Raw genomic sequence first — 20555 nt, forward strand, 5'->3', positions numbered from 1 at the left:
CACTGAAGGCTGTGGCAGGGCATTCTGAGGACTAGGACTCCAGCCTGCCAGTTTCTAAAACACAAGAAAAGCCCAGAAAGGAAGCACAGTGCACCAAGTATGCCACCCATTTCTGCTTTCCAACACCTGCTCAAGTTGTGGCATATATCTATCCATGACACCAGCACTTGGAAAGCAGAGTAGACCAGACTGCAATGAGTTCTAGGCCAGCTTGAGCTAAATGGTGAGAATCTGTCTCAAAACAAAAACAAAACAGTAACAAGGCAGAACTGAAACCACTACTTTTCTGTTGCTAAAAGGACTGGCCTCATTTTCATTGTTTCCATAACTTTCCATCTTTGTGATCTTTTCAGACACACTTTTGGAGTGTGGGGGCAATGAAATAGTCTAGTGTGGACAATTTTAGAAAACTTCAAGTCCACAAGCCAAAGTGGCCTCCCTGAGAATGGCCGGGCTTTCCCCTGGATCATCACATGCTCTGTAGAAGGCACAGCTTTCGGAGCACAGGTACTCAATACCCACTAAATCTCGGCTCCCTCCTGTGAAATGCTCTCCGAGCTTCCATGTTGCCTAGGCTGGCCTCAAACCTGGGGGAATCTTGCTTCCTTCAGACTCTAGAGTGCTAGGATTATAGGCATGAACCACAACGGTCAGTTATTTTTAAAGTTAAAAAACAAAAAAGCTAGAAAAGGGGCAACAAAATTTCAGTAGCTATTAAAGAAGATCAGGTATTATATTACTCCAGTGTATTTTTATAACTTAACTTCTTAGAACTAAGACTCAATCTGCTCCCATGCAGACTATGACTGGCAGCCCACCACAAGTAGAGACAGAGACAAGGAGAGGTTAGGCAGGTCTGCTGTGGCTCAGTTCTCAACCTCCAGACGCCAGTGTCTCTGCACACACACCATTCCTACTTGTCACATGTGACTCGAAGAGCCTGGAACAGTCTCCCCTGCACTGGACTTCTGAAGAGCACAGCAACCCACAGGCTTTTCAACCATGCAAGCTGTGCTAAGGCCTCTTCTGTGCTAGGCCACGTGGTCTGAAAGGGAACCAGAACTACTTGCAAAGTCCACGGCAGCGTCTGTGAAACTGCACAACTTTAAAAGTAAAGGCAAAAGACATGTTCAGAGCAGCAAATAGCTTTATTTCATTTGAAGGAAACCAAGAATCATCTGCTTTTTCACAGTTTTCCAAAAGGCCACTCTAGGGGCTTCATTTTCTCTATGGCCTTGGGGAGGCTTCCCCTTGTGGCTTCATGGTCCTCGCTAACATCTGATGCCAAGTGCTGGGAAGTCCACTCTCTCTCAGCTATGACTCAAGAAATAAGTCAGAAATATAGGATGGCCGTAGAGGGCCATGACCAGGCTGCCATCATTCAAATCTCTGGAAAGGCAAATGCTTCCAGCAGACACATGTGAAGCAATGGCAGAAGGGAGGCTCAGGATGATGATGAAGGCCTTCTGTTCTATGTGCTGCACGGCTCATCAGCCCATCTGTTTGTCAGAGATGACATGCTGTTCTGCTGCCAAGTCTTGTCTCAACTCCTGGACTCAAGCAATTCTCCAGCCTCATCCTTCTGAGTAGCTGAGACCACAGATGCACAGCACTGTGCCCATTATACACCTTACTTTGGAACCCCATCAAAGAACTGTGCAGAGCTTAAACATCACTTCCTGGTGGATACCTTCCTGACAGCCCAGGCTGTACCTTTTCTACCTCAGGCTAGGGTCCATACAGGGAGAGGAGAGGCTTCCCACTCTGAGGCTTGTGCTCTGGAAGAAAAGATGAAGGGGACTAGAGAGATGGCTCAGGAGTTAAGAGCACTGGCTGCTTTTCCAGAGGTCCTGAGTTCAATTCCCAGCAACCACATGGTGGCTCACAGCCATCTGTAATGAGATCTGGTGCCCTCTTCTGGCCTGCAGGCATACAGACAGGCAGGACACTGTATACATAATAAACAATAAATAAGCCGGGCGGTGGTGGCGCACGCCTTTAATCCCAGCACTCGGGAGGCAGAGGCAGGCGGATCTCTGTGAGTTCGAGACCAGCCTGGTCTACAAGAGCTAGTTCCAGGACAGGCTCCAAAACCACAGAGAAACCCTGTCTCGAAAAAACAAAAAAAAAAAAAAAAAAGAAAGAAATGTAGGGTACTTCCCACTTTCTCTTCTATCAGGTTCAGTGTGTTTGGACTGGTATTGAGGTCTTTAATCCATTTGGACTTGAGTTTTGTGCATGGTGATAGATATGGATCTATTTTCATTCTTCTACAGGTTGACATCCAGTTATGCCAGCACCATTTGTTGAAAATGCTTTCTTTCTTCCATTGTATACTTTTAGCTCCTTTATCGAAAATGAGGTGTTCATAGGTTTGTGGGTTAAAATTCGGGTCTTCTATACAATTCCATTGGTCGACTTCTCTGTTTTTATGCCAGTACCACACTGTTTTCATCACTGTAGCTCTGTAATAGAGTTTGAAGTCAGGGATGGTAATGCCTCCAGAAGTTCCTTTATTGTATAGGATTGTTTTGGCTATCCTGGGTTTTTTTGTTTTTCCATATAAAGTTGATTATTGTCCTCTCAAGATCTGTAAAGAATTTTGATGGGACCTTGATGGGGATTGCACTGAATCTATAAATTGCCTTTGGTAGAATTGCCATTTTTACTATGTTGATCCTCCCAATCCAAGAGCAAGGGAGGTCCCTCCATTTTCTGGTATCCTCCTCAATTTCTTTCTTCAATGCCTTAAAGTTCTTGTCAAATAGATCTTTAACTTCCTTGGTTAGAGTTACCCCAAGATATTTTATGCTGTTTGTGGCTATCATGAAAGGTGAAGCTTCTCTGATTTCCCTCTCTGCTTCCATATCCTTTGTGTATAAGAGGGCGACTGATTTTTTTGGAGTTGATCTTGTATCCTGCCACATTACTAAAGGTGTTTATCAGCTGTAAAAGTTCTTTGGTGGAGTTTTGGGGGTCGCTTATGTACACTATCATATCACCTGCAAATAACGAAAGTTTCACTTCTTCCTTTCCAATTCGAATCCCCATGATCCCCTTATGTTGTCTTATTGCTATTGCTAGAACTTCAAGCACTATATTGAAGAGGTATGGCGAGAGTGGACAGCCTTGTCGTGTTCCTGAGTTTAGTGGGATGGCTTTGAGTTTCTCTCCGTTTAATTTGATGTTAGCTGTCGGCTTGCTGTAAATAGCTTTTATTATATTTAGGTATGACCTTTGTATCCCTAATCTCTCCAATACTTTTATCATAAAGGGATGTTGAATTTTGTCAAATGCTTTTTCAGCATCTAATGAAATGATCATATGGTTTTTTCTTTCAGTTTATTTATATGATGGATTACATTGATAGATATGGTTCGTATGTTGAATCAGCCCTGTATCTCTGAGATGAAGCCTACTTGATCATAATGGATAATTTTTCTAATTTGCTCTTGGATTCGGTTTGCCAGTATTTTGTTGAGGATTTTTGCGTCGATGTTCATGAGTGAGATTGGCCTATAATTCTCTTTCTTGGTTGAGTGAAGAGAAAGTGGGAAGTACCCTACAACAGATGGGCACAGGAGATCGCTTCCTATGTATAACCCCAGCAGCACAGACATTAAGGGCAACATAGAATAAATGGGACCTACTAAAACTGAGAAGCTTCTGTAAAGCAAAGGACACTGTCACTAAGACAAAAAGGCAACCTACTGACTGGGAGAAGATCTTCACCAACCCCGCAACAGACAAAGGTCTGATCTCCAAAATATATAGAGAACTCAGGAAACTAGACTTTAAAATGCTAATTAACCCAATTAAAAAATGGGGCACTGAACTGAACAGAGAATTCTCAACAGAAGAAGTTCAAATGGCCAAAAGACACTTAAGGTCATGCTCAACCTCCTTAGCAATCAGGGAAATGCAAATCAAAACAACTTTGAGATATCATCTTACACCTGTCAGAATGGCTAAAATCAAAAACTCCAATGATAGCCTTTGCTGGAGAGGCTGTGGAGGAAGGGTACCCTCATCCATTGCTGGTGGGAATGCAATCTTGTGCAACCACTTTGGAAATCAGTGTTTCGGTTTCTCAGGAAATTCGGGATCAACCTACCCCTGGACCCAGCAATACCACTCCTGGGAATATACCCAAGAGATGCCCTATCATATGACAAGAGCATTTGTTCAACTATGTTCATAGCAGTATTATTTGTAATAGCCAGAACCTGGAAACAACCTAGATGCCCTTCAATGGAAGAATGGATGAAGAAAGTGTGGAATATATACACATTAGAGTACTACGCTGCGGTAAAAAAAATGACTTCTCGAATTTTGCATGCAAATGGATGGAAATAGAAAACACTATACTGAGTGAGGTAACCCAGACCCAAAGAGATGAACATGGGATGTACTCACTCATAATTGGTTTCTAGCCATAAATAAGGGTCACGGAGTCTACAATTGGTGAACCTAAAGAAGCTAAGTAAGAAGGTGAACCCAAGGAAAAACATATAGTTATCCTCTTGGCTATGGGAAGTAGACAAAATTGCCGGGGAGAAAATTGGGATCTTGGGGGTGGGGTGGGATGGGGGTAAGGGGAGATGGGGAGAGAAAAGGGAGAAGGGGAGGATGGGGGGAACTTGGGGAAAAAGGATAATTGGGATAAAGGAAGGTTGAATAGGGGAGCACGGAAGCACAATTCTTAGTTAAGGGAGCCACCTTTGGGTTGGCAAGAGATTTGAACCTAGAGTGGCTCCCAGGAGCCCAAGGCGATGTCCCCAGTTAGTTCCTTGGGCAGCTGAGGATAGGGAACCTGAAATGACCCTATCCTATAGCAATACTGATGAATACCTTGCATATCACCATAGAACCTTCATCTGGTGATGGATGGAGATAGAGACAGAGACCCACACTGGAGCACTGGACTGAGCTCCCAATGTCCCAATGAGGAGCGGAAGGAGGGAGAAGATAAGCAAGGAAGTCGGGACCACGAGGGGTGCACCTACCCACTGAGACAGTGGGGCTGATCTATTGGGAGCTCACCAAGGCCAGCAGGACTGTGACTGAGAAAGCATGGGATAAAACCGGACTCTCTGAACATGGCGAACAATGAGGGCTGATGAGAAGCCATGGACAATGGCACGGGGTTTTGATCCTACTTAATGTGCTGGCTTTGTGGGAGCCTAGCCAGTTTGGATGTTCACCTTCCTAGATATGGACGGAGGGGGGAGGACCTTGGACTTTCCAAAGGGCAGGGAACCCTGACTGTTCTTTGGACTGGAGAGGGAGGGGGAGAGGAGTAGGGGGAGGGGGAGAAGGGTGGGAGGAGGGGGAGGGAAATGGGAGGCTGGGAGGAGGAAACTTGTTTTTTTCCTTTTCTCAATAAAAAAAAATGTTAGCCCCCCCCCCAAAAAAAAAGAAATGAAGAACAGGCCCCTGGTATTTGGTTAGGGTCCTCTAGAGTCACAGAACTTATGGTCTGAATCTCTCCCTCTCTCTCTACAGATAAGGGAGTGTATTGGAATGACTGACAGGCTGCAGTCCCAACAATGGCTGGCTGTGAGTGCAAAGTCCAAGAATCCAGTAGCTGCTCAGTCCTACAAGTCTGGGTGTCTCAGTGGCCTTCTGGATGTGCTGGCAAGGCAAGGGCAAGCAGGCGAAGAAGGAAAAACCCTTCCCTCTTCCACTGTCCTTATACAGGTTTCCAGCAGGCGTGGCCCAGATTAAAGCTGTGCCTTCCACCCCATGATCCAGATCAAAGGCTCGTTGTCTTCCTGCTTCAAGATCCGGGTCACAAGTGTGCCCTCCATTTCTGGACTGTAGCTCATTGCAGATATGGAAAAGCTGACAACAAAGAAGAGCCATCATACCCCTCAACAGTGAGCATTAACTAACAGTTCTAGACACACTAAGAGATCAGGTGCTTCAATCAGAGGGACAGAGGTATCTTCTCATGATGGCAGCTGGCATTTGAGACAAGTCTTAAAGAAGGCACATTGATCCAGGCAAGAACAGAACAAAAGAATCCCCAAGAAAACACCAAGAAACACAGGATCCATGCAGTGAGAAGTTAACAAGGTGGACACAGGAAGTACATCACCTGATATGAACAACAGTGACATAAAAGTTTGGCAAGGGAGTTGGGCGGTGGTGGTGCACTTTTAATCCCAGCACTCGGGTGGCAGAGGTAAATGGATCTCTGTGAGTTCGAGGCCAGCCTGATCTACAGAGAGAGTTCCAGGACAGTTAGGGCTGTTACACAGAGAAACCTTGTTTCGAAAAGCCAAAACCAAGCCAAACCAAATAAACAAAATGGTATAAATAAAAAAGGCTGGAGAGATGGCTCAAAGGTTGGGAGCACTGGCTGCTCTTCCAAAGGTCCTGACTTCAATTCCCAGTAACTACATGGTGACTCACAACCGTCTGTAATGAGATCTGGTGCCCTCTTCTGGCCTGCAGACACATATGCAAGAAGTACACTGTATACATAATAAATAAATCTTTAAAATAAAAGAAAAACAAAAAAAGATTGGCAAGGAAGAATTAAACCATACAGTAAGGGGTCTCAATGCCAGGCCAGTATCAGGTTATGAGTTCTTTCTTTTCTCTCCCCCTTTACCTTTCCCGCCTTTTTTTTTTTTTTTTAAGGCAGGTCTCCTCTGTGCCAGGCCACTATGTAGCCATGGCTGACCTGGAACTATGTAGACCAGGCTGGCCTCAGACTTAGAGATCTGCCTGCTTCTGCCTATTAGGTACTGGGATTAAAAGGGATTTTTTGGGGTTTTTTTTTTTTTTTTTTTTGGTTTTTCGAGACAGGGTTTTTCTGTGTAGCCCTAGCTGTCCTGTAACTAGATCTGTAGATCAGGCTGGATTCGAACTCACAGAGATCTACCTGCCTCTGCTTCCTGAGTGCTGGTATTAAAGGCAAGGCTGTGATTCTTGAGTTGGAGGATGACTGATAAAATTATAGAACTGCTTTTCTAAGGGACTTACTACTACAACTGCTCAAGAGACACCGTGGAATTGATCTAAAGGAGCACTGTCTCCAAAATACCCCAAGAAAAGTAGTGTGCTAACCAGGCCTGTTAGAGACAAGGTAAAGTTAGGGCGCTAGGATGTAAATGTTTACTCACCAGAGTTGACCAGTCATTAGGCCGATTCCCATACTAAAGACCTATCTCTACTGGACAGCTTTATGGGGAGGAGGCAGAGTTAAACTAGAAAAGGCCAATTATTAGATAGTGATTCATTTAGTGATTTATTTAAAAAACTGCTTGTAGCCTGTCTGCCAAGACTTCCCTTGTTACTTGGGACAGAATGACCTGGAGGTATAGCTAACACAATAGGCTGCTGCCCTTAAACAGCTGACTGCCACCTATACCGCTATATATGGCTGCTTGCTTTTTTGCCCCAACTTGTGGTTTAAGAGCACAAACTGAGGACACAAATTGGACCAGATATTAAAAGCCTTTCAGGACCTAACCTGGCTTTCTTCCACCAGTGACATCTCTTCTTTTCCACTCTCATTGGGATCAGAGTGCTTACACAAGAAAGATTTCCACAACAGGGTCATGACCATCACTAAGTCCAGGTCTGCCATAAAGCTCCCTGTGCTCTTACAGGAAAAACAACTCTGCCAGATAGGCACGGTGACCCTGGGTAACAATTATTTGAAAAAGAGCAACACTGGTGTACTTAAATAATGCTGGTAATACGTAATATCTTTACTGTGTAAATCTATCTGCCTTAAGCTAAACCAGACTTGCAGCCTCCTGTCTCTGTTTTAACTGTTCAAAGTGTAACCTGGGGCCATGACCCAAAAGAGACTTACGGCTGGCAGTGTCCATGGAATGCATAAGCCTAAGGTGCTTATGAGCCAGTGCAATCTTCTACTGGGAGCTGACTGCTATTTGGGCATTAAACCAGTTGACCAGGTGCTTAGGTAGAGTGCTTTCCTTCGCCTCAGTGTGCGGAGTAATTTCTCACTGAGAAAGCATATTACTTCTATGACATGATGTGCCTTTTGCTGACAGGCTTTGTTAGAAGCCAGTGTGAATGTGCATGGGGTGCTGCCCTTCCACCTATCCTCGAGTTGAGACCTGTGGATAGAATGAATGCTATTATTCATGGAGCTTTATATTCATCAGGGTGCTTAAGGACAGATCCGCGGATAAACAAAAATGTACAAACTATGGCCTCTCCATAAGTCTTTAGGAGCTTCTACGGGGCCACAAGAAATCCCTAAGTGCCACGTTACTAAAGAATACTTGGGTAAGGGAAGGAAGGGTAATGCTACTTCCCAGTTTATACTTAGCAGCACACTAGCCAAGTCTTGATAGACACCTACACCCTTAGCCACCACCGAAGGCCGAAGGCTGACACTCCCCTTCAGAAAGGGCTCACTCCCAAGGTCATGTTTGCACTCCCACGGCTGTTTGCATCCCCAGTGCTGGAAACTCATGAGTTCTAGAGTTGTCCCATGCCAACACTGTTTTAAAAAGGTTAAGAATGGGGTTGGCTCACACTACCCTTCCAATGTGTATGGACCACACAGATTGCCTGGTTCCGTTCCCTCCCCGCAGAAGGCCAGGGCAGAGACAGGTCCTACACACTCACCTGGACAGTCGGCTTCATCACTCTTATCCTCACACGTTGGCCAGCCATCACATTGCCAGGGGAGGGGTATGCACTGGATGGTACCACTGTGACACTGAAACTGCCCAGGGTTGCACCGAAGCTCTGTGGACAAAAGGGCAAGAGGCTGTTGAGGAAGTGGCACAGAAGCAGAAACCTAGGACAGAACTCTATCCACGTCAAGGTAGCCCTGGGACAAGTAGTCCAGATGCTGAGCAGCTGCCCCAATCTGCTTCCTCGGGGGATCTGAACACATGGTCCCGAAGTTGAGGGAAGAGAATGGTTAGTCCTGCATCAGAACATACAGCACACCTCCCTCCCAGGAATACTGAAATGGTATCTCAATGCAAGGTGAAAGACAACACCCTCTTTAGCCAGGGAATACTGGAATACTTTTCCAAGAAGATGGGACTAGGAATAGGAAGGTGATGCTTTGGTAAGTCATGTGACATCACAGTAACCACACTCCAGGAAAATAAGGGCTCACAAGAAGGCACACTGAGATGACTGTGTGAACGAATGGGAGTCACTCAAGTAACTGAAAATCCAGACTTCGGAGGATGCAAGGCTAATAGATTTCTGACCTTTATCTGGCATGCTGCAAACAGCTAAAAGCAGTAATGAGAAGATGTGTTTGAATAAGGTAACGCTGACAGTGGTTTCTGACAAGATAAACTAATACAGCAAAACACAGGTTTCAATAGAAGTTAGAAGCCTACACACTACAGCCAAGTGCTGAATTCTTCCCTTCTTGTTGATTTTCACTTTACTCCCCGTCTTTTTTTTTTTTTTAAACTTCAGAGACAGACTGTCACTGTGCAGCCTGGGCTAGCCTTTGGGCACATACCAGCAAACTGGCCATCTGTTCTTGACCTGGGCTCATAGCTCAGGGCAAGTACTCTACACTTTAAAAACAGCTAACTAGAGAGCTAGCTTTGTCTCCAGCCTGACTCACTTTCATATAGGCTGTTTGCTTATTTACTATTTGGACTAAATCCCTAGCACCAAAGAGCACACACAGTACGACTGACCTACATCCCTGGGCTTATGGACAGCTCTCTCTCTCCTCTCCCCACCTCTGTGTTTGGACACACATGCCAGGGCCACCCTCAGGTTTGTGTTCCTCCTTCAGGCACTGTCCAATTTGTTTTTGGAAACAGAGTTTCTCATTGGCCTGAGATGACTGATTAGTGCTAGACTGGCTAGCCAGCAAGCTCCAGGGTTGCCTGTTTCTGCCTCCCCAGCAATTAGGAGAAGTGAGTGCTCTTGCAGAGGACCTGGTTGTGATTTCTGACACCCACATAGTACTTAAAATTATCTGTAACCCCAGTTAGAGAGGATCCGATGCCCTCTTCTGGCCTCCATGGACACCAGCATACATGTGGTACAAACATGCATGCAGACAAAACATTCATGCATATAAGATAACAAAAATGTTTTGAAAAACCTCAACTATGCACAAATGCTTCCCAGTTTACATTATGGGACAGTAGACTAGGTGGTCTACATTCAGCTAACCGTGGACAGTCAGGATGTAGCAGATCCCAAAACTGAACAATAGCAGTGTATACCGCTTCCAGTCAGTCATGATGTAACAATAGACAAACAATATTCTAGCACACCATGCTGCTGAACCACGGTGCTTGGCAGGTTGGGGATATTAAATGTACTTTCCAATTATGTATCTTTAAGTCACTATAGCTTTACTGGGACATATCCAATCAGAAGTCAAGGAGGGTCTATGTTACCATAAGCTAATTTTATATACAGATATACATTGTATATATAGTGGAGATGGCTAGATGCAGTATGTTTTCCATGTCCATTTTCTGCTCCTATCACAGAATTTACCACAGAGTAAGTAAATTACAAACAACAGTTTAGGGATTGAGGCAAGATGCAGCACAGAGCAATGAAAATCTGTGCGCTTATTTTACAGGCAGGCTTTCTTCCCAGTATCTTTTCCCATATCATTTGGTGAGGATCGTGATCCACCACTGCAGCAGCAGTGAAAAGGCTGTGAGCAAACACAACTATCTGGAAGCAGATATTCCAGTCCAAAGCGTAGTGCTACCTTTTGTCTGTCCTAAGTCTACATACCCTTTCCTTTCAGAAGACTGCAACTGCAGAGCAGAGCATGCTCTGACATCTGACAACAGGACAGTGTGCTACCACCTTCTGTAACAGTCCACACAGACACATAAAACCTATCCCTCAACCAAATCCTTTGCATAATAATGAAAAAAATGAACATAAGAACAAGTGCCAAAACCCAAATTTGAAGAAAAAAGAGAAGTCCTTGAACATGGACCAGAACAACGCAGCAGAGGGTCCTTCGCTACTAAGCTGTGCTGGGGCCCTCACAGTGTCCCAGATGTTCTGAGTCTACGGAGTATCAAGAAAATGTTGCCCTGTGTTTCATTTGTCAACTTAGAAAATGCAACCTGGTATATTTACTACATGCTATTAGGAAAATAATACAAATATCTTTTCATATTAAAACCAACAGTTTAATCAGCCACACTTCTGGGGACTGGAATGCCCACTGTCAGGTCTTGCACACAGTGAGTACCTTCCTGTTGCCTCAGTAAAAGCAGCCCATGGTAAAGAGATGTGAGGAAGGGAATCCCAGTCTCCTGAGCAAGGAAATAAAAAGCTTACAGCTGAAAAAAAACTTCAGCATTTGGCAAAACCCTTTATAAGGGCTAGGGTATATCACTCATGGGGCTGAGTGTTGAAGTATTTCCCTAGGACTTAGGAGGTTTTCAGTATGACCCTCAGCACCTCAAAAGAAACAAAAAACCAGGTGTATCCAACTGAGGCCCACAGACCACATGCACCCCAGGACAACTGTGAACACAGCTCAACACATCAGCAGACCACAATGTCAAATAGTCGGTGCTCCTGCTTTACACAAGGGCAAGTCGAGGCTCAAGTGTTTTCACTAGAAAAAGTCCACTAACTCTTTAAAGAAGAACTAATATCAGGGCTGGGGAGACAGATCACTTGCTAAAGTATGTTTTGCTCTTTTACAGGACTCACATTTGGTACACAGTATCCACGCTGAGGTGGCTCACAACTTTGTGACATCAGCTGCCAGGAATACAGTGCCCCGTTCTGGCCTCTGAGGGCACACATACCTAAATGGCATACATACACATTTAAGTAAACATAAAACTAAAAATTTGTTTCTTTCTGGTTTTTTGAAACAGGGTTTCTATGTGTAACAGCTCTGGCTGTCCTGGAACTTGCTCTGTAGACCAGGCTGGCCTCGAACCCAGAGAGATCCGCCTGCCTCTGTCTCCTAAGTGTTTGGATTAAAGGCCACCACTATAAAACTAAATCTTAAGGAGGCGGATCTCTGTGGGTTAAGAGGCCAGCTTGGTCTACAGAGCAAGTTCCAGGACAGTCAGAGCTGTTATACATAGAAACCCTGTTTCAAAAAAAGTCAACTCTTCCAGAAATTCAGAGTTAAGAAAGTCACCCAAAACAACAGCATTACAAAACAAATATAAGTTGGACATGGTGGTACATGCCTGTAATTCTAGAACTTTGGAGGCTGAGGCAGTACTAAATTCACAGTCAGCCTTAGCTATATGGTAAGACTGTCTCAATAAATAATAATAAATAAACTGAAAAAAATGGCAAAAGAAAAATAAGTGATAAATCTAACAAAAGACGTTTAAATCCTGTTGGTGAAAATAGAAAAATATGGCTGAAAAATATATTTAAAAGATCTAAACCTATGGAAAATGAATTCAAAAGGTTAAGATCTCAGTTTACCCAAATTCAATGCTACCAATAATATCCACCAGACTTGATTGTAGAAACTGCCAAATTGACTCTAAAATTTGTGGAAATGCAAAGAATTTAGAGCAGCAAAAACATTCCAGGATCTAGCAGAAAAGAACAACCAACAACCCAGCATGGCAGGAAACCAAGACAGGGTGGCGTAGGTATCAAGAGGTTATCACAGAGCCCCATGGAAGCACGCCTTTAATCTGTCTCTTGGGAGGAAGAGGCAGGTGGATCTCTGTGAGTTTCAACAACTGGACATGGGATGATTGGTTCCCACTAAGAAAACTCTGTGCTCTGCTCCTTGTACCAGTAAGAAAAAGTAACTCAAAAATACATTGAAGGCCTAGATAAATGCAAAGCTCCAAATTATCAAAATTTGAGCAGAAACCATGGGAAAAGTTTGTAACTTTGGTTCAGGCAGATTGTGACGATCTATGCTGAGTCACAAAATAAAAAGCAGATAAGCTGGACTTCACTAAATTTTATAACTCTTTCTTTTGTGACAGGGTCTCACTTCGTAGCTGTGGCTAGCCTAGAACTTGCTCACAGAGATCTGTCTACCCCTGCTTCTGCCTCAACTGCTGGGATTAAAAGTGTATGTCAGGAGCTGATGATATGGGTCAGCAGCTACTCTACTCTAGAGAGTTTATTACTCTATCAGAGGAAGAGTTCAGTGCCCAGCACTCATATCAGGAAGCTCAAAAATACCTAGAACTCCAGCTCCAAGGAATCTCATGACCCTTGCTGGCCTCCAGGGGCACATTCACAGGTACACACAGACACACACAAACACACCCAAGGAATCTCATGACCCTTGCTCGCCTCCAGGGGCACATCCACAGGTACACACAGACACAGACACACACAAACACACCCAAGGAATCTCATGACCCTTTCTGGCCTCCAGTGGCACATCCACAGACACACACATCCACAGACACACACAGCCAAGGGATCTCATGACCTTTGGTGGCCTCCAGGGGCACATCCACATACCCACAGCTACACATACAGACACATAGACACAGACAGACAGACAGACACACACACACATGTATATACAAACAAATAAAATAAATGTTTAGGAGCTGGAGAGAGAGTTTCAGGTTAAGAGCACTGGCTGCTCTTTCAGAGGACGTAGGCTTGATAACCAGTACCCACATGGTGGCTCATAACTGCCTGTAACTCCAATCCCAGGGCAATTTTTTTGTTTGTTTGTTTTTGTTTTTTCGAGACAGGGTTTCTCTGTAGCTTTGGAGCCTGTCCTGGAACTAGCTCTTGTAGACCAGACTAGCCACAAACTCACAGGAATCCACCTGCCTCTGCATCCCAAGTGCAGGGATTAAAGGCAGGCGCCACCACTGCCCAGCTCCCAGGGCAATGTTGACACCCTCTTTTTGCCGCCACAGGCACCAGGTATGCATGTGGTACACTGACATACATGTAAACAAAAAAGCCATACACATTTTGTATTTAAAAAAGAACAGTGTGCTACCATGCCCAGCTGGAACGCTTAAGAGAATGAAAAGACTGGGGTTGTAAATGGGTGCTGGAAAGATGGCTAAGAGTGCTTGCTGCTCTTTCAGAGGACCTGATGTGGTTTCCAGCACCTACATCAGAGAGCTCACAACTGCCTGTAACTTTAATTCCAGGGATAATGATTCACACAGACACATAAACATAATTACACACACACACACACACACACACACACACACACACACACATTTGGTTTTGAAGCAGGACTTCTCTGTGCCTATCCTGGAACTAGCTGTTGTAGACAGATTGAAGGCGTGAGCCACCACCACCCGGCTAATTATAAAACTTGTAAAATCCAGATGAGTTTCAATTATGCCAAGTGAAGAAACTACTATGTACTCAAGATAGTTCCTGAACTTCTTAAAAACACACATTCAATATGCAACAACAGAAAGCAGGTCAGAAATGAGAGGGCGATGGGAGAGACTACCAAAGGGCACAGGAGAACATCTGTGGTGATAACCAGTGTGCTTGCTACCTTGGCTGTAGTGGGAGAGGAAAATCATAGGAGCTTACTGGCCAGGCAGTCTAGTAGAAACAGCAAGCTCCAGCCAGGTTCAGCAAGACATCCTGTCTGCAAAAAGTAGGTGGAGAATTGATTCAGGAAGACATTCTTCCAACATTGGCTCTGGTCTCCCTCCACATGGACCCACATGAGCAAAAGTACCCACACACAAATGAGCACATAAATAGATATACCACACACATCAAAACAACTTCTTCTTCTTTTTTTTTTTTTTTTTTTTGTGGGGCCTTGGCTGTGTTGAGATGAAGCTGAATTATCTTCTTTCCAGTTCCAGTCACTGGCTGTCAAGTAAACAATAAACTTAAGTTTTGTATTTTCTGTGAGATGCATGTGACCACAGAAGTAGCCCCATCAGCGGTGAGAAGAACACCTTTCCCACGAAGCAAGGTGTACTGACCCACAGCAGAGTGCACCTGCTGCTGAGTAAGGCATTGTGGACGCCAATCTGAGTGCTCTCAACTTAGTGCTGTTTAGAAAAAGAAGAGAAGGAGATTCCTGGACTGCCATACTACTGTGCCTCAGTGACTAGGACCCAAAAAAGCTAGCAGATTCCAAAGCCTTTCCATCTCTGTAAAGAGCATGGCCTCCTCCAATTTTGTCGGGAAGCCCTTAATCAAAGATGGTGAGGAGCCCAGGACCAAAAGCACCAAATATTCAGCGTCTTGTTATTCCACAATTCCTGTAACACAAACACAGACATGTTGCTCTGAAGAAACAAAGCACTAAAAAAAAATGTGGAGACTGAAGAATATGCTAAAATTTTTGGCTAAGAGAATGAAGGAAGCCAAGGGGAAATGCGGACTGCCAAGAGACAGGCTGTCCTCCCTGAGCGTTTCCATTTCTTTTATTGAGGATTTACTTTATTTCTAATTCTGTGTATGTCTGTTTATCTGTGTTTGGGTATGTAAATATGATCTAAATAACCCTGAAGGCCAGAGGCATCAGATCTCCTGGAACTGGCATTATAGGTAATTTTAAGTTGCCTGATGTTGGTGCTGGGAATTGAACTCAGGTTCTTTGCAAGAACAGTATATGTTCTTAAGCGCTGAGCTATCTCTCCAGGTGGTAATTTACTTCTAAGTCTGTGTCCAGTGAAAGGTAAGTCTTTAGGAGTAACAACTCGGTAGTGGTAGAACGCGCCTTTAATCCCAGCACCTGGGAGGCAGAAGCAAGCAAATTTCTGGCAGTTCAGCTTGGTCTACATAGTGAGTCCCGGTATGTCTAGAGGTACAGAAAATAACAACGAAAGAGTAACAAATAAATTATCAGACCAGGCTGGTCTCGAACTCACAGAGATCCGCCTGTCTCTGCCTCCCGAGTGCTGGATTAAAGGCGTGCGCCACCACCGCCCGGCTGAGGACAACTTTTAAATATGTGTAGTTTACTATATGGTAGTTGTACCACAACATCTAAAACAGATTTCAGTTTATATAATCAGCTCTCCAGTGAGGTCAGTCAAGATTAATCACTTCCTCTACGACCTGCTTCCTCACCTGGATCAGCTAGGCGTTGCTCAGTTACTACCACAACTCCAGAGCAGGAATCAGGCTTCATAATTACAGTCCCAAGGCTGACTCACTACTAAAGACTATTTATCTGATGAGGAATTAATAATGGGGATGGTCTCTTCTGGCCTCAAGTCTGCACCCCTAAGCATTAAGTTAAGTGCCTGCAATACATCATTCTTCCCAAACCATTCTTGATTCTTGGTCTTCCAGTTTGGTTAATAACTAATTTCTAAACTATAATGAGAAAAAATAAGACAAAAAAATTAGCAAAGAACATTTTTAACACTATCCACTCTATTAAAAAAGCCACAATGCTGTTTGGAGTACACTCATAGCTTCTTTTTTAAAAAGTCACCACGCAACCAGGCTGTAGTGGCACATGCCTTTAATCCAAGCACTTGGGAGGCAGAGGCAGCCAGGGTCTCTGAGTTCGAGGTCAGTCTGGTCTACAGAAAGTTTCAACAACCAGAGCTACAAAGAGGAAACCCTCTCTCAAAAACAAAAAAAGTCACCATGCCTGGAGAAGTTTCAATGTGTGGCCTCAAAGTCCTTTGGGAAATGGTCATCCAGTGAGATTTGTTTTCCCAACATCACTATTATTTTCTTCAAAAGCAAACATTTTGAGGTCAGCATGCCTGCTCTGGCAAACAGCCCCTAATTCCTACACACCCAGCTTTATTTAGTGCTCAGTACTTAGACATTGGGGGTGGGGCATGTGTAAACTTTTGTGTATGAACTCCTCTAGCAAAGCATCCTAAAGTTCCAACAGCCTCTCCAGTCGAAAACTGCCTGTATAGACTGGTCAAGTCATCTGTCCCAGGATAGGTGACTCAGAGACCCTAAGATACTGGGAGTTCATGCTGTGTGTGTATCTGAGACAGGATAAAAACCAGGGACAGGTAGGGACCCTTAACACCCCAGTTCCCTGAGCATCCATGCTTCCTTCCTCAGGTCAGAGAAAAGGGCCTCTTTTTCCTAGTTATTCTTTGCAACCAGACAGATTTGGCAAAAACTGGTCCTTTAAATTTTCTTTAAAGAAAGAAGGGGGAGGGAAGGGGAAGGAGGGCATGATGAGCAGATGGCTTTCGGCAGAGTGGTTTGTCTTTCCTCATTCAGAATACAACTGGCCTCTGGACTCAGGAGTATTTGGATCTCAGGTTGCAAAACACACCCTCTTCTTGGAAGCCTTCCCTCACCTTCCCAGCAGGGTCTGCTGGGTCTCTTAGTCTAGCCTTTCAGTGAGTAGGCATGTGCAATTGTCTCATTAGAACTGTTCTTAGACTGAGCACATTCCCACCTCTTGCATTAACTCCAAGTACCTGAGGAACCGTGTTCCTACAAGCATTCAGTGAATGCCCAAGCAGGAGGCTCTTGGCCTTCCTGACCCTCCTCTGCTGTCCCAGAGCAACACATGAGCTCCTCCTCAACGTCTGGGATTCTACCTTCCAACAGTGTCTGGAGTGTCTGTTATTAGGGAAGAAGGTGGGCCGTGAACCATGCAGGAGCACTCCAGCACTTCCGCAGTCTGCATCATCTGCAGTGTGCGGAACAGGGGTTCTGTCGGGTCTAGCTATATGTTACCTGCACATCAACATTTCCTCTCACTTCTTTTGGAAAATCCTTTCGGTCCTTCCAAAGGGAAACTAGTATCAATTTTTGCCTTAGAGAAAGTTGCTAAAAGAGCCACCCTGTTTTGCATTTGGGTTTGCATCCTGGTACCTAGGCCCTATGACTGACTCCTTGCTGGGCACGACTGAGGCAGCTCAGCTCTTCCTAGTCAAGGACAATATTGCTGTCATGACACAAGTCTGTGGCCTCGGTACCAAAACAAGAAGTCCCAGTGTGGCAGCAGTTCCCAAGCAGCATCCCACACCTTTAATGCGTGTATTTATTTATTTTTGAGACAGTGTTTCTCTATGCAACAGCCCTAGCTAACTGTTCTGGAACTAACTCTGTAGACCAGGCTGGCCTCGAACTCCAGAGATTCGCCTGCCTCTGCCTCCCAAATGCTGGGAATAAAGGCTTGCACCGTCACCGCCCAGCCACCCTTAACACATTTTAACTCAAGGTCTCTTTATATGCTAAAATTACTGAGGATTTAAAAAATGTTTTGCTATGTGGGTTATATCTATCTGATGGAGGAAGGTCATTGGTTAAAAAATAAAGAAACTGCTTGGCCCTCATAGGTTAGAACATAGGTGGATGGAGTAAACAGAACAGAATGCTGGGAGGAAGAGGAAGTGAGCTAAGACGCCATTTCCTCTCCTCTCTGGGGCAGATGCGATGCCTCTCTTCTCCAGAGCAGATGCAATGAAGCTCCAACCCAGGATGGACATAGGCTAGAATCTTCCCGGTAAGCGCACCTTGGGGTGCTAACACATATTATTAGAAATGGGCTAGTCCAGGTGCGAGAGTTAGCCGAGAAGAGGCTAGACATAATGGGCCAAGCAGTGTTTAAAAGAATACAGTTTGTGTGTTGTTATTTCGGGGCATAAGCTAGCCAGGTGACCAGGAGCTGGGGCGGCAGGAACACAGCCCGCAGTTCCTACAACATCTATCAGTATTTTCTGTTCTGTTTATTAAAGCAGAAAAAAGCTCCACCAGAGCCTAAAATTCTAAACAGATTTTCAATATAATCCAGCAATTCCACTTATAGATGTGCATCTGTTGTACGTGGCTGTGTGTGTCCCTGAAAAGAACATGTGTTAGAGGCTGGGTCCTCAGCTGATAGTGCTGAGTATTAATTAAATCATAAGGTTTCTGACCTCATGACTGGTTAATCCACTGATGAGTTCACCTCTGAGTGGGTTATTAGGCAAGGCTAGTTAGAATAAACAATTCACTGGGAAGGACATGTTTTCTCTTCATCTCCTTCCTGTCTCTGCTTCCTGCCCCACAAGGCGAATGTCTTCCTTTACCACATATACCTGCATATTTTGCCTTGTCTCTAATTCAAAGCAGCAGAGCCACCAGATCTTACACTGGAGCCTTTCCCCCTTCTTTAGTTCCCTTTCTTTCTGTTGGTGTGAAGAGACACCATGAGCAAGGCAATATACGGAAGAAAACACTGTTGGGGCTTACAGTTTCATCATGCTGGGGAGCAAGGCAGCAGGCAGGCGGGCATGGCACTGGAGCAGTAGCTGAGAGCTTGCATACTCATCCAGAACCATGAAACAGAGAGAGCACTAATTGGGAATGGCGTGTGCTTTTGAAACCTCAAAGGCTACCCTCCCCCAGTGAAACACCTCTGCCAAGGCCACATTCCCTAATTCTTTCCTAACAGGTCCACCAACTAGAGACCAAGCATTCAAATCTATGAGTTCATGATGGGGGCCATTCTCATTCAAACCACCACACCCCCTTTAACTGAAATTAACCTTCTCCCTTTCCGTTGATTTTCTTGGGTATTTTGTCACTGTGACACAAACAGGATCACTACTTTATTCCCCAGGAAATGACAGTATCTTCAGCAACCGGTGCTGAAGGATGACTATACAGTCAACCGAAAAGAAAGCTGGGCTTCATTTAACACAAATATAGAAACTAACTCAAAGTCTATCAGACTTCTGCTGTAAGGGTTAAAACTATGAAACACCTAGAAAACAGGGGATACTCCCTGATGTCAGCCTTGGAAACCATTTCCTCGATGCAAACCAACAGCAAAATCAGCAAAAGAAAAAAACACAATGGTGACTTCATGAAAAAAATGTTTGTGGATCTCAGGATTGTCAAGGACTAGAAAAATAACCCACTGAATGAAATAAAATATATTAATGATGGAGGAAGGTCATTGGTTAAGTAATAAAGAAACTGCTTGGCCTCATAGGTTAAAACATAGGTGGGAGGAGTAAACAGAACAGAATGCTGGGAGGAAGAGGAAGTGAGCTCAGAGGCCATGCTCCCCTCTCCTGAGCAGACGCCATGAAGCAAGCTGCCAGGTCAGACATGCTGAATCTTTCCTGGTAAGACTAATGCTACACAGATTATTAGAGATGGGTTGATTGGGATATGAGAATTAGCCTGTAAGGGCTAGAGTTAATGGGCCAGGCAGTGTTTAAAAGAATACAATTTGTGTGTTGTTATTTCGGGTAAAGCTAGCCAGTGGCGGGAGCTGGGTGGCAGAATGCAACCCGCAGCTCCCCACACCATATTAAATTCAGTAATAGGTATTAATATTCAGAATATATAAAGAATTCCTACAATGTAAAAATACAGCTGCTCAATTTAAAACTAAAAAATTCATGTAGATATTTCTCTAAAGAAATACAAATGAACAATAAATACATGAAAAAATGCTCAGCAACACTACAGGCATCAGAGAAACACAAGTCAAAGCCACAGTGAGATAGCACCTCACATCCACGAGAACAGCTATTTCTTAAGGGTGTAGAGGATGGAGCCTTAGAGCAGGACTGCAGCAGTGTGCGATGACTCAGCATCTGGGGAAACACAGAGTTAGTGTATCAACTAGCAATTTCATTCACAGACATATACTCAGGAGGGCTGAGAGCAGAGACTATAACAAGTAGTTGTACACTAATGTGCACATC

General features: G+C 44.4%; 1 protein-coding gene across 2 annotated transcripts in view; it reads right to left on the bottom strand.

Annotated features, from left to right (window-relative positions):
* Dgcr2 (DiGeorge syndrome critical region gene 2) overlaps positions 1-20555 on the bottom strand; it is a 65318-nt gene that overhangs the window by 29641 nt on the left and 15122 nt on the right. For both annotated transcript variants that reach the window (XM_041678024.1, XM_041678025.1), the window contains exon 2: positions 8617-8739. In XM_041678024.1, coding sequence (XP_041533958.1) covers positions 8617-8739 — 123 coding nt within the window. The remainder of the gene's footprint in view (positions 1-8616; positions 8740-20555) is intronic.

The sequence above is a fragment of the Microtus oregoni genome, unplaced genomic scaffold (assembly GCF_018167655.1).
Source record: "Microtus oregoni isolate MIOR12 unplaced genomic scaffold, Mior012 000029F_ref0000214, whole genome shotgun sequence".
Taxonomy (NCBI): Eukaryota; Metazoa; Chordata; class Mammalia; order Rodentia; family Cricetidae; genus Microtus; species Microtus oregoni.